Source organism: Medicago sativa, chromosome 3, assembly GCF_051527215.1.
Source record: "Medicago sativa cultivar Bolivia chromosome 3, Bolivia_mono, whole genome shotgun sequence".
NCBI lineage: Eukaryota > Viridiplantae > Streptophyta > Magnoliopsida > Fabales > Fabaceae > Medicago > Medicago sativa.
Window position 1 is genome coordinate 95,362,587 of NC_140751.1, and position 15,466 is coordinate 95,378,052.

At 35.3% G+C, this 15,466-nt stretch overlaps 2 protein-coding genes across 2 annotated transcripts; one reads left to right on the forward strand and one right to left on the reverse strand.

The window, feature by feature from the left end:
- Positions 1–1,756: 1,756 nt before the first annotated feature.
- Positions 1,757–5,479, reverse strand: LOC146942315 (uncharacterized). Its single transcript, XM_085756283.1, has 7 exons — positions 5,287–5,479; positions 5,135–5,177; positions 3,785–3,855; positions 3,311–3,405; positions 2,738–2,805; positions 2,510–2,620; positions 1,757–2,017 (listed from the first exon to the last, which is right to left on the reverse strand). The coding sequence occupies exons 1-7, from the start codon at positions 5,459–5,461 to the stop codon at positions 1,888–1,890; spliced, it is 693 nt and encodes a 230-aa protein (XP_085612409.1). The 5' UTR covers positions 5,462–5,479; the 3' UTR covers positions 1,757–1,887.
- A 2,044-nt stretch (positions 5,480–7,523) lies between these two features.
- Positions 7,524–14,417, forward strand: LOC146942316 (F-box/FBD/LRR-repeat protein At5g56420-like). The gene is made up of 4 exons (XM_085756284.1): positions 7,524–8,251; positions 13,529–13,565; positions 13,867–13,995; positions 14,089–14,417. Exons 1-4 carry the CDS (start codon positions 7,554–7,556, stop codon positions 14,368–14,370), a joined length of 1,146 nt encoding a protein of 381 aa, XP_085612410.1. The 5' UTR covers positions 7,524–7,553; the 3' UTR covers positions 14,371–14,417.
- Positions 14,418–15,466: the final 1,049 nt, after the last annotated feature.

The following is a 15,466-nucleotide window of genomic DNA, read 5'->3' on the forward strand; positions in this document are numbered from 1 at the left end:
CTCCCTCTAGTACTATTTATAAGAGGCATTTTGGTCGACCAAAATTTATGTATTTGGTTCAAAATTTTAGACTAGATACTAGTACGTAATAGATATGTGCATTCGCACGGGCGCGAGTTATTACGATAATTTTTTTTTTTTTTTTTGAAAACTCGGTATCCGATCCAAGAATCGACTAATCCGAGGGGACCAATCTCACCGCCCACTTGCGGGGGCCCCGTTTAAAGCCAGAGCAAGCTCTGTATGGACTTAGCCCATTTTTTTTGAAAACTCGGTATCCGATCCAAGAATCGACTAATCCGAGGGGACCAATCCCACCGCCCACTTGCGGGGGCCCCGTTTAAAGCCAGAGCAAGCTCTGTATGGACTTAGCCCACCGAAATTGGCACCAGAGGGAATCGAACCTGAGACCTCTGGAGGAGCAAACTCCAAGATCCCAAGCCAACCACTAGGCCAACCCCAAATGGGTATTACGATAATTATTGTCAGAATCAACATATATAAGAGAATAAATTGAAAGGGTCAAAGTAATACAAATAATTTGGTCAAAGATAACTTGAATAGGAAAAAAAAATAGTCAATAAATTATCCATAGTCAACTTCCAAAAGTTAGAACAACTTGTAAATGTTGAAACCTGGACAAAAGTAGAGCTAGTTGAACAAAGTTTCAACACCACTCTTATTACGATAATTGTTTAATGTATAACTATAAGCATGTAATATAAGTGAAAATATATCACAAACTATAAGTTTTCAAAAACTTCTTTGAAAACGACATTTGGTGGTACACTTCAATGTTTGATATTATTTGTCATGAATCACTATCTTAAGATCTTTTTTGCTCTTTACCCTTGATATTGCCACATACAATTTAAATGTATCTTATAAATAATTCTGGAATGAGTAACTTTTGTCATAAATACTTGGTGAAATATAACGACTTTTTACAATTTGTCATAAATACTTGGTGAAATATAATGACTTAAAAATGGGAGTAGAGATTTTTTTTTTTTTAAGAGAATTTGGGAGTAGAGATGTTTAATCAAAGACTGGATCCAAAAATATCGATTAGTATACCAATTTGAACATGTAAACAGCAATTGCCAAAACTTTATAATATTTTAGATTGATCAATTTTTTGCCATTAAAAAAATATTGATCAGTTTTTTTTGCATTTTTTTTGATGTTTTGAAAACGTCCATTTGAAAGACATTCTAACCATTTATAAGAAGGAAAAAAATGTCCTGCAGCAAACTCGAGGAACTAAGTCTTCACCAAAAAAAAAAAAAAAACTCGAGGAACTAAGTCGTGGCATATGCGGAACCTTGAGGTGTCTACTGAGATATCCTAATTACAGAGGGGGAAAAATGGTAGATAGGTATCTTGTTTGACAAGATATAATTAAATTTAGAAGTTATACCTAACTATCATGGATCCATGAAGTGCAGGTTTCTCAAAGGCTCCTAATTCGAATGTGTAAAGTGCATGTTCCTAACTGCGTGAACCGGTGTAATAACTGTTGTTAAGCAGTACAGTATATTCGTTTAATTGAAGCATTCCAAGTCCTTAAACAACATGGAAATAGAAGTTCTAAAGGCTCTCGTACTTTTGATTTCTGTTGGAAGTCCAAAAGTTAATATGTTTCTCTATTCTAAAACGATATCATATTGATGCATGCCATATTCCTCCTGAAAAAAAACATTGATCTAAGTCCACCAAGTTGGCATGGTGTTTATCCAAAAAATGAGGATGCAGATGCAGATGCAAAGGAGCACTCTATTCATTCTCTTTGACGTTGCAACTGAATATGATCATAAACGTGAGTTGATGATAAAAGTTTAATTTGATTTTGATACACATGATGTTAACTCTATGCATGTTAGCTATTCACAGTATTGATTCTAATTGCTTTAAACCAGGGTCCAAGTTCTCCGTTTCCATGTCTTCCCGGTCCAAGTATGAATCAGCTATAACCTTTCCCTTACTTAACACGTCTGATGGTACCGTTTGTAAGAGGCTGAAACCAAAAGCATATTAAGAATATCATCAGATGGTGCTGTGTGTAAACTGTAAATTGGTATGACACTAGCGAAAAAGTTAAATCCCATTATTTTGCGAAAACATTTTCTATTATTTTTTTAAAATCTCTGCTAATTTTACTCTGTTAGCAAAATGCAAGACTCTTGAAGCGAACAATTGTTTACATTTTTTGTAAACAATAAAAATGTCAAAATAATGGTTTTCATTATTTCTAGATATGCATCATCCCTAGCTAACATTTCATCTCCTTTCCATCACAATGATTCGTTTCAAAAGTCTCATATCTTCTTATTAGCAAGTTAAAATGAACACATATTTTAGAAGATGAATATAAAATGTTTTCACAAAATAAACGGGACCTTAGCTAGTCGGCCAAAGGCTGTAAGATTAAGAGAGATTCTGCAAAGGATCTAAATCCTTATTATGTACAAGAAAAAGGGAGGAAAACCACACAAAGAATTCAAATCACCTGTCCAGAGCAATAAGGGCAGAACTGACTTTTGCCTTCATTGATTTAACGGAGGCATCAGGATCATTTCTTGAAGCACGCAGAAGCAAGGAATCAAGGTCCTCCAGTGACCTTCAGAAACAGAATTCTTCAGTTGGGATTTAAGTTTTTCATAATCATAAAACTGGTAATAGTTATTTCAAGCACATTATTTTCATAATAATTTTTGCGGGAAATTGATTATGTCACCTCAGACAATCATCAACATTGTTCAATGCAGTTTTACCATTGCCACTGTCAGAAGCATATTGCGCGACCTAGAAAAAGTTTGTGAACCACTAATTAACTTTCATACAGGTGAATATATATCATAAAGTAAATGATGATAAACATGGACAATCGTAAATAGATTATTTAACGAATATCATATCAACAATGGGTCGAGCTTTAAAAACAATCAATGAAGCTATCTATTGTTCTATGCTGTTTGGGAGTTTTCTGAAATCTGCATGATATGGAAGAAATTGGCTTATAATGAATGCTCTTTTATTTTTCCTTCCATGGGACTTGAAAATCTTGAGAAGCTGTGTAGAAAATAATACCGACTTTAAGTATATATACACTTGAAAGTTGAAACTCAATTACAAAAATGAAGACTCAGATTGCTTTGGACTGACTCAATCAAAAGGGAGGGGGAAAACTTCCAACAGGGAATTCATTTTTTTGAAAAATAAATCGTATACGAAAAACTTTTAACATCCAAAGGTAAAAGAGATGCGAGAGTAAAGAAGAACTCAGAAGTTAAAGGAAGCCTTTACTTACTGCTCGAATATTTACACGAAGAGATGCTGCAGGCCCAGAGCGAAGTAGAGATCGGCAGAGGGAAAATTGGGGCTCATTACCCTCTAAAGTTTTTTCTGTAATAGTAGAAAGAAAGGCATAAGCAGATTTCATATCAACTTCAATTTATGATAATTGCAGAACATGTGAAATACCTAGAGCAATCCTAGTTGTGAAGAGTGAACATGGAAAATAATGACAAGAAGATTCAGCAACATGAATCAAGTGAATAAATGCATTCGTTTATCAGAATGAGGCCAAATTTACCAATGAAAGAAGGAAAAACGCGTCTTGTTAAATTCATGTTTATAGAGTGTTTATTTGCTTTACATAGTTATCTTAGCAAATCCATAAGAACCAAGTATGATATAAATACGTAACACCAAAATCAGAGGTTTACAAATATCTGGATATCTAGCATGACAGAGAAAGCGGTTCACGAAAAACTGGCATTACCCAAATCCTTGATCTGGAACTGTGTGAGGATTACAGCTGGTACGTAAGTCTCCAGAGGCTCTAGCTTTTTTCTAGAGTAGTTAAGAACAAATTAGAATCAGAATTATCATTCTTTGGAGGAACAAAACATTAATTTAAGTTTAATGTCAATAATACAAGACCCAGTACAAATTATAAAAAGCAAATCTAAAAGCTACTCTAATTTAATTCAAGGACTAAAGATATGATACAACGTAGGCACTTTAACATAAATGCATATTATTTGTAAAGAGACTTTCGTATATTTAATATGTGACTATATATGCAGATAATAATCACAGCTTAAAAAAAACCTACTTGTGATCATAACAAAAAATCAGACATTCTTTTTTGATTATCCACATCAAAAATACTGGGAAATATATCATAAATGTATGTTTTTCCCCAACTAATGTCAAAATGCAACAAAATATATCATTAGCCCTAATTGAAATAAGTCTTGGTTGTATTCAACTGCACTCAATTGCTCACTGTTTACCGTTTAATACTAATTGTATCATTTTCATCTCCGTGTTCTCATCATCCGGAAAAGTATAGCTTATATGTTTAATTCATCAAGAGACAATTCTTTCAATTCAAGAAGTCGATCACTACCACCATCATCAAACGAATCATGTACATCCCCACCAATATCCTATGATCATGCATGTCTTTTTTTTTATATTCTCAAAGAATGAACAAAAAGGAGTATGTACTTCGATTCGGCTAATAACATGACAAAGAACAAGGCTCCCTAATATGTTTGCACTTTATCCCTTCAAGCTAGCACCTCAAAAAAAATTACGAAATAGGTCTCACGAATAACATTGCATTCTAAAAGGGAGAGTACCTATATAGCGTAGACGTACTTTTGCCAATAAAGTATCATTCAAATAATGTCTAAAATGGAGGTACCCAATTCTTAATGGGCAAGTACCATTAAGCACCACCACTGGGGAAAACTAAGATAAGTTTTTGGAGATGTGAATATCTTGTTTGATTTAATTAAACTTTAGGGCTATTTGGATTGACTTACTTAAGTTTATCTACTTGCCCGGTTACTGGAGAGACTGTTAGGAACCGGAAGAGCTAATAATAATAGCATATGACAAGTTCTTAAATTATTTTCAGCTTATTTTCTTAAGTTCTTCAGAATAGCTTATAGTTTATATACGAAAACAACTTATAGTTTATAATAAGCCTTGATTAAACAAATAGGATTCCAAACAGGGAATAATGGGAACTTACTATAGACAAATCACAAATCCAAAACAAGGGTGTATGAAAAAGTATAATTTCAAACCAAATTTAAGCAAAAAAAAATGAATATACCTCTTAACATATTTGTCCATAATGCTTCCTTCAGCAGTAGCACCTGTAACATAGAATAAAAGAGAAATTCAATGTGCATAACAAAGAAGGTGAAAGTTGTTACCGTAAACAGAAAGAAAAAAAAAATGATTAAAAAGAGAGAGAGGAGATACGGTTAGGAAAGAGAATGAAGTGGGAGAGAACAAGAGAGATGGAGACCATGCGCCTGCCTTCCTTCCATGATGGCGACAGTTCACACTTCACCTTCCGACTTGAACAACAATGCAATGGTTTGCTGTACTTGCTAACATGCGCGGGACTCACAACTGATGATGATGATGATGCCATTATCCACACAATACTCTTATCTCTTCTCCTTCATGTTTAATACATACAAATTTATAAAAAATTGTTCTGACTTATTATTTACTTTTGAGAATAAAATTTACTCAATTTTTAATCTAGCGATCCACTTTTTTAGAAATATAAAGAATTTATCAAATAATTTGGTCAAAAAAAAAATATCAAATACATATGTGGTGATAATTCATATGAAAGCTAAACGACACAAATAAATATTGAAATCATGAAACAAACACGCTTTAAATAACTAGTAACATACTTATGTGTAGCTTATTTTCTTGAAAGCTAAACGACACAAATAAATTTTGAAAAAGAATTTAATAAAATTTTCTTTTAGTTTATTTTCTTATCTCTGTTTTTATTTATGAAGCTCGTCATTACGATGAGTGAGTAGTTCACCCTTGTCTTGAGATCATGGAAAGTGATCTTATGATGAACTTTCCACGATCCTTTTTCTCTTGTTGAGAGACAAAAAAATTGTTGGATATATAAAGCTAGACAAAAGTCTTCAAGCATGAGAACAACTTAAAGATTTTTGGAATGATATGAGTAATAGGGTGCAACCAATCTTACGAACATAGAAATCGTGAGAATAACGAGCTATGTTGGTAAGGCAAGCCCTTTGTTCTTGCAAGATGACAAAAGATATTTTTAAAAGTTACCTCATCCTTATAGGCAATGATTTTACAAAACATAAGAAAAGATTTTGAACTAGGATTATTCATTGTAATTTGAACTCCATGATCCCCAAACGTTTTTAATTAATTGCATATTTTCAAAACCAAAACCAAACACCGTCTTTCAAAACCAAAATACAATTTAACTAAACACTTAGAAAAGAAAACTTGTCTTGAGATTCATAATTTCATGGGGAAATAATACTCTTTTTACTACGACAATATATTCTTACACTTGCCTTGAGATTTATAATTTCTTTCGCATCGTTGTGGGGGACTTGTTGAAAATTGAGGTAATTTTTTTTAACTGGTTTAATTTAAAATCTTTCTTTTCTACTTTTTTTTGTATCTTTATTCTTTTTTTAGTATGGCTGGTTTTTTTTGCATAAATCTAGTTTGTAAGAACTTTTGCAAAAACGGTGTCTATTTTTTATTTGAAATTGGAAGATCCAAAAATCCGTCTATTAACTTTTCTTGAATGTTTATATATATAATACAATTTGACGGAATATAGCCAATGGAAAGGGAGTGGAGTGTTTGAAAGAAAAGGAAAGATAAATGAAAGAAATAGAGGACATTGGAAGGAGAGACTTATTTTTCTTCAAAATATAAAATCCTCCTTATTTGGGGACCTAAAAAACTGTATTGGATGAGGGTTTTGGGTGTTTGGGAGGGTTTATATGAATTCCTCAAATTTAATATATATTGTTGTTATAATATTCTTAAAATTAATTATTATTTTTTTTGAAAACTCGTTATCCGATCCAATAATCGACTAATCTGAAGGGACCAATCCCACCGCCCACTTGCGGGGGTCCCGTTTAAAGCCAGAGCAAGCTCTGTACGGACTTAGCCCTGTTTAAAAATATATTAATCATAAACATTGATTGTTCACCAAAAAAAAAATCATAAACATTGATTTATCACTCTCTAGAAAAAGACTCTTTAAAAAAATGTGAAAGATTTATCAATTTTTCATATATTTATGTCCCCAAAGTCTTTCCTTGCCTCTCCTCTAAACTCTCAAACAAAGCCCGGATGAAGCTAGGACTTGGTTATATATATATGTGTGTGTGTGTGTTTTTTCTTTTAAAATATTTTTGATATTTGAATCAAAATTTATATTTAATATTTCATAAAAAAGACATTGATAAATTAATTTTGATTTTGGTGTTTTTTTTAAGAAAAAAAAGATATATTGCCCAAATCCTATTTGACTTTCTTTGTTTTTTTTAAGGGGAAAATCCTATTTGACTTGGTACCCAAGAAAGAAAAGAAAAAAAAAACAAAACCTAATTGACTTTCGTGATCGGATACAACTACAAGAGAAGACTTCTATATATATGTGTATATATACACACAAACCTTCACCCTTTGCTTTGCCGGCATTAGAAGAAAAGATGACTTCTTTTTCTTGTAGGCGATCAGTTCCCACGGTTGATAGAATTAGCTACATGCCGGATTCAATACTCAGTCATATTCTCTCTTTTCTCCCAACCAAACTTGCTGCAACCACAAGTATACTTTCTAAGAGATGGAAACCGGTATGGCTCTCCGTGTTCACTCTTGATTTTGACGACAAAACCTCCCCAAATTTCAACAGCTTTCGCAGATTTGTTGACTTAGCCATGTTCCGGTTGCGAGACAAAAAAACTCCCATCTATTCCTTTACTTTCAAATTAAGTCACTCTTCCCGCTTCAACCAAAGACAATTTGATAGAATGTTTAAATTTGTGATGGAAAGAGGAGTCAAGAATCTTAACTTCAACATGACTGATAAACAGCGTTCTATCAATTTACCTCCTCGCATTCTCAATTGTAAGGCTCTTCAGATTCTTACGTTGGGAAACTTACTTATCAAAAAATTTGATAAAGTGGATTTTCCTCTTGTCAAAACTCTTCATTTGGATAGAGTTTTTTTCACACCTCCTGAATGTTTTGTGAAGTTTATATATGGTTTTCCTATTCTAGAAGATTTGAATGCAAAATTACATCTGTTGAGTTCGCGAGAGTCGCTTGATCCTCCAATAGTAAACTTGAATGCTTTACCTAATTTGGCCAAGGTAAGGATTTGTTATGGTATGGATGATATGATGACTTTGTTGTTAGGAAACTACGCACAATTTCCCCATGGTCAGATTAAGTAGAAGTGGAATAAATGCGGAATAACAACACACAAGATTGTTAACGAAGTTCGGCCAATAATGCCTACTCTCCGGACTGCTGCTGCAGATCTTTTTAATAAAGGAAATATGTGTTTACAAACACTCACAAACTCTCACTACCCACAACCCAATTACACCCAAGAATTTTCTCCTAAAATTCTCACACTGAGTTTTTCTAAACTCTCTACTGATGTAATATATTTTGTGTTGTTGTTGTTGTTCTGTGTTGTAATTACAATGGTTTGCAAGCAAGCAATTTATAGGGGTGCAAAGTCATTGCCTCACCTACTACCAATTACCTACTACCAATTATTCACCAACAATTGCACTATGTAGTAGGTACCCAACAATGTTCACCAACAATTGCCATGCTTTTCAAACATGTATTGCTGTCAAATACCAAAAACTTTCGGTCATTTAACTTTCGGTGTATTTTATTCATTCTTTTATTCACACATGCAATGGTGGGTCCCTCCATTTGCCAACAATCTCCCACTTGAAGACTGATTTCAATCGGTCTTCACACCTCGATCATGCAGCAGCCTTCTCTGGTCTCTTATTCTAACAGGCCAACTGAAGTTGAGCACAACTTCAGTTTGTCGATAGTCACCACCTTTGTTAACATATCTGCGGGATTCTTACTTCCTTGAATTTTGATCAATGTTAGAACCTCATCCTCAAGAAGAGATCTGATGAAGTGATAACGAAGACCTATGTGCTTTGTTCTCGAATGAAATGCTGAATTCCTTGCCAGATGTATCGCACTCTGACTATCACTGTACAAAGCACATTTCTCCTGCATGAATCCTAACTCTGTTAACAATCCTTGAAGCCATATCAATTCTTTGCTAGCTTCTGTTACTGCTACATACTCAGCCTCTGTAGTGGATAAAGCGACAATCTTTTGTATTCGCGACATCCAACTAACTGCTCCAGTACCAACAGTAAATATATAACCAGTTGTACTTCTTCGGTGATCAACTTCACCAGCAAAGTCTGCATCTACGTAGCCTTCTACTTTTATCTCTGCTTTGCTGAAGTACAAACATTTCTCTGTGGTGCCTCTTAGATACCTCAAAATCCATTTAACCGCTTCCCAATTAGCTTTACCTGGATTTGACATAAACCTGCTAATAACTCCCACTGCATGGCCAATGTCTGGCCTCGTACAGACCATTGCGTACATCAAACTTCCAATTGCTGAAGCATATGGAATCCTGGCCATGAGTTCTTTTTCTTCCTCCGTCTGAGGTGATTGTTCTTGAGATAGGCGAAAATGACTTGCCAACGGTGTGCTAACCGATTTGGCATCGCCCATGTTGAATCTTTGCAAAACACGGTTGATGTACTCTGCTTGAGATAACTGCAAAACTCCTTTTTGCTTATCTCTCGTGATTTTCATACCAAGAATTTTCTTTGCCTGACCTAAATCCTTCATGTCAAACTCTTTTGACAATTGCATCTTCAAGTTTTTGATCTCATCAATGTCTGAGCCTGCTACTAACATATCATCAACATAAAGTAGCAAAATGATATAACTTGACTTATATCTCTTGAAGAAGCAACAATGGTCGGCATTGCACTTCTGGAAACCTTCCTTGTGCATGAAGCTTTCAAACTTCATATACCACTGCCTTGGAGCTTGTTTCAGGCCATACAAGCTCTTCTTTAACCTGCACACCATATTCTCTTTCCCTTTTTCTGAGAATCCTTCTGGTTGGTGCATGTATATCTCCTCATTTAAGTCTCCATGAAGAAATGCAGTCTTCACATCTAACTGCTCAAGATAGAGATTTTCGCTGGCAACAATACTTAAGACAGACCTGATAGTATTGAGCTTCACCACTGGAGCAAAAATCTCGGTGTAGTCAATTCCTTCTTTCTGCTGGAATCCTTTGACCACTAGTCGGGCTTTGTATCTCTTAGAGCCATCATGGTCCTCCTTTACTCGATACACTCATTTGTTGTGAAGTGCCTTCTTTCCCTTGGGTAACTTAGCTAGTTCCCATGTCTGATTGGAGATCAAAGACTTCATTTCGTCTTTCATGGCAAGCTCCCACTTACTAGCATCCGTGGTCTGACATGCTTCATCATAATCTTCAGGCTCTCCTCCATCAATTAACAACATGTAGTTTATGTATCTGCTGTTTGGAACACGAAGTCTAGAAGACCTTCTTAATTCAGGAACTGGAGTAGGATGCACTGGTGTGTCATACGGTTGTCTGATGCTTGATTCTGCCAATTCCTCTGATTGGGGAATCTCATCTGTGGGACTTCCTGGAACATCATCCATCTCTACATAAACAGGCTCGCTCAATCCTGAGTCGTTGGTGGTTGTGTTATGCTTGTCTTTGTACATCACTCTTTCATTGAAGATCACATCTCTACTGCGAACCATCTTTTTGTTTTCATCATCCCAGAGGCGGTAGCCAAACTCATCTTCACCATAACCGATGAAAGTGCACTTCTTGGATTTGGGATCAAGTTTATTTCTACCTTGATCACTAATATGCACATATGCTACACAGCCGAAAACTCTAAGATGTGAGAGTTTTACCTCTTTTCCACTCCATACCTCTTCTGGTATTTTATGCTCCAATGGCACCGATGGACCTCGGTTGATTAAGTAAGTTGATGTGTTGACTGCTTCTGCCCAGAAGTTCTTTGGTAAGCCTGACTGCACACGCAAGCTTCTGGCTCTCTCAGTCAATGTTCTATTCATACGCTCAGCTACACCATTATGTTGGGGAGTGCCTGGCACAGTTCTTTCCATTCTGATCTCGTGCTCATAGCAAAACTTCTTGAATTTGGTGTCTTCATATTCACCACCATTGTCGGTTCTGAGCTTTTTGATCTTCAAACTTGTCTCATTTTCCACCATGGCTTTCCATCTCTTGAAAGCTTCAAATACTTCAGACTTATGTTTCAGAAAGTATACCCATACCTTCCTAGAGTGATCATCGATAAAAGTCACGAAGTAATGCTTCCCACCAATGGATGGGACAGTTGTTGGACCCCAAACATCAGAGTGAACAAGCTCAAGTTTCTCCTTCTTTGGGGTTCTTCCACTTGTCTGAAAGCTGACTCTCTTCTGCTTTCCAAGTATACAGTCTTCACATATGTCAATTTCTATTGACCGAAGACTTGGTAGTTTTCCTTTTGAGTGCATAACCTTCATCCCCTTTTCACTCATATGGCCTAATCTCTTGTGCCATAGATTAGGATTTTCATTTGTTGCAACTGCAATCAAATGGCATGCTCCAGCTGTCTTGTAAAGAGTACCACTCTTTCTACCGCGAGCTATGGTCATTGCACCTTTTGAAATCTTCCAGTAATCACCGTGGAAGACTGTTGTGTAGCCTTCGTCAGCCAACTGGCCTACGGAGATTAAGTTTTTCGTGAGGTCGGGAATATGTCTGACATTTTTCAATTCCCATACAGACCCATTCAACTTAATCTTAACTTCACCTTTGCCCACAACCTTACAAGATTGTTCATTTCCAAGGTAAACTTTACCAAGGTTACCGGGGACATAATTCTTGAAGAATTCTTTCTGGGAAGTAGCATGAAAAGATGCTCCAGAGTCTAACACCCAAGACTCTTCCTTGCTCTCCAAAGAACATATCAACGCGTCACCTCCTCCTGAGGTGGAAGCAACATTTGCCTCATCTTTCGCCTCTTGATTCTTTGCTGGGAGCCTACACTGATTTTTGAAGTGTCCCGTCTTTCCACAATTCCAACACTCGATAGATTTCGAGTTCTGAGAACTACGATGATTTCTGGATTTGGATTGTCTGGCCTTTGATTTACCACGTCCATTTCCTCTGGTTGAATTTCTTCCTCTTGACTCTGTATGCAATACTGAAGAGGATGAAGATTCACCCAACTCTCTCCGTCGGATCTCTTCACTGAGTACCAGATCACGAACATCATCAAATTTCATCTTTTTGCTTCCCGAGGAGCTACTCACAGCTGTGACAGTAGCACTCCAACTATCTGGTAGGGAAGACAAAAGTATCAATGCTCGTACCTCATCGTCAAATTCAATACCAACTGAACTTAATTGGGTTGTGACAATATTAAGTTCATTGATATGTTGCGCCACTGATGCGCCTTCTGTCATCCGAAGTGTAAACAACTGCCTCATCAAATGAACTTTATTTGATGCTGAAGGCTTTTCGTACATGCTAGAAAGAGCCTTCATAAGACCAGCGGTGGTTTTCTCTTTTGCTATGTTAAAAGCAACATTTCGAGATAACGACAATCGCACAACACCAAGTGCTTGTCTATCGAGAAGGTTCCACTCATCATCCTTCATCGATTCTGGTTTCTTTTCTGTGAGAGGTTGATGTAGCTTTTTCTGATACAAATAATCTTCGATCTGCATCTTCCAAAAGCCAAAGTCCGCACCATCGAACTTTTCAATTTTCACCTTTCCTTCGTCTGCAGCCATAACTCCCACTTGAATCTAACCTCCTCTGGATATTCTTTGACAAATTTTGTGAACCACTGTGTTTTAGAACACCTCCGTGAACAAATTGGTAACACTGACCAAATTTTCACTATTCACGAAAATTACTATTCACGTGAATTATTATTCACGAATAGTACTTTTGCCAAAAATAACAGAGATACCGAGCCAGGAGCTCTGATACCAGTTGTTAGGAAACTACGCACAATTTCCCCATGGTCAGATTAAGTAGAAGTGGAATAAATGCGGAATAACAACACACAAGATTGTTAACGAAGTTCGGCCAATAATGCCTACTCTCCGGACTGCTGCTGCAGATCTTTTTAATAAAGGAAATATATGTGTTTACAAACACTCACAAACTCTCACTACCCACAACCCAATTACACCCAGGAATTTTCTCCTAAAATTCTCACACTGAGTTTTTCTAAACTCTCTACTGATGTAATATATTTTGTGTTGTTGTTGTTGTTCTGTGTTGTAATTACAATGGTTTGCAAGCAAGCTATTTATAGGGGTGCAAAGTCATTGCCTCACCTACTACCAATTACCTACTACCAATTATTCACCAACAATTGCACTATGTAGTAGGTACCCAACAATGTTCACCAACAATTGCCATGCTTTTCAAACATGTATTGCTGTCAAATACCAAAAACTTTCGGTCATTTAACTTTCGGTGTATTTTATTCATTCTTTTATTCACACATGCAATGATGGGTCCCTCCATTTGCCAACATTTGTTTTGCAAGGCAAAGATTTTGCATCTAGAACAGGTATGAATATCATGCTCCTAAATCATTTTTAGATAAATTATGGTTTCACACAACTCCCTCCTGTCAAATTATTTTTGCCAGTTTCATATTATTATTTTTTTCGTTTCAAAACAATATGTTTTAGAAATTTAAGATATAATTGACCTTTGTTTTCAACTATATGCTATTGTATTTATGCTCTTTGCCTTGAGTATTGGTACATGTATACATCAACCAAATAACTTTTTCATCCATGTGCACAATCTACCAAAGATATGGAATAAAGAGAGTATACATTTCTAATGTTGTGCACCTCATGCAGATGTTTGTGTGGAATTTGAAAAGATTTCCCATGTTTCACAATTTGACCCACATGGAACTTGATCAGTTGTACATTGTGATCCTAGCAATACTCCCCCATTTCCCCAATCTTCAACATTTTATCACCCAGGTTTTGATGTTTAGGATTTGTTTTCTTTTTAAATTATAATTTCACATATTTTATTTTTAAAACCAAAAAAATCATGTGAACTGTTGTTGACAGTGTGCAAGGAGGGGTAAAGGTTTTTGGAAGTATCCACCCACTGTTCCAGATTGCCTTTCATCACAGCTCAAAACTTGTTGCGTTAGAAGTTACATAGGCACAGAATACGAGTTCAAATTTGTAAAATATATTATGCAGCATTCAAACGTACTCGAGACCATGACAATTCAAAGTACCTGCCTTGAAAATGACCGAATGAAACTGAAATTATCTTCATGCAAAAGGGGCTCTACAACATGTAAACTTCTATTTGACCGAATGACAGTTACGCCATGTTTTTGAAGAACATGTATTTGTGATTCATGAAAGAATTTTTTTTGGGAGTTTTATCTATTGTATGGTATAGTCCGGTTGTTGATTCTATGAATAGTGATAAAAACGTAAAACTATGATATATTTTGAGTTTTAATTGATTGGTTGAAACATGAAAGAAATCCAAGTTTTGCATCAGACTAAAGAACTTGTTCGTGGAAACAGTTATGTATGAGGATAGGATATTAAGTATAATTCATAGGCTTGTCTATGTAGGCATGAATAATTTGTTGTATGCCTCACTTTATTTCTGTTTTGGATTGTGAAGGCTTGCTTGAATCAATTTAATTGGATACTATGTCTTATAAGAATTTTCAAAGCTTTTGGATGATTTATTAATCCTTTTACTGCTAAAAGCCTTACGTTAAGTGGGTAATTGAGTTCTTTCTAGCACTGTGCATTGTGTTCACATTATTATTTTTTTAGTTGCTACAAAGTTGTTTGAGCTTGGTCTTGGTTTGATTTCTGATATTTTGTTATTATTTGATTTAGCAATTGGCCATATTTTATACTCTTTCTTATAGACTCACTTGGACTAAGGTATATGCTACAAGACTCAACACATATGCATGGCTGGCTATTATGCGTAGTAATGAAATTGGCTATAGCTGTCTGGTTCATTAGCTGTAGTTTTTTTATTTCTTGTGAATTTGTAGCCATTTCATACTAAAACTACAAGATTATAATTTAAGCAGACAATTCATTGTTAAAAATTGCAGCTGATTTGGAAAACATTTAACAGGGAAGGAGTTAATATCACAAGATAAATGATAAAAATATGATTCCTCAAGAAATAGGTCTTTGTTCTATAAGACAACCAGCATTTATTTTACAACACAGACAATTTCCTCAAGCTTTGGAAAAAATGCACCGTTTCATTTTATTTTTAATCTCCTTTCATTTTAGGCAAAATTACGTTTTTAGTCCATTAACTTAATTTTAGGTAACAGTTTAGTCCTTTATCTTTTTTTCATTTCAATTTTGTCCTTTTGGTCCATTTTTATATGAATTTTCAAGCTTAAAATCTAATATTCTTATGCAAACATAGATGAAAATCATATATTTG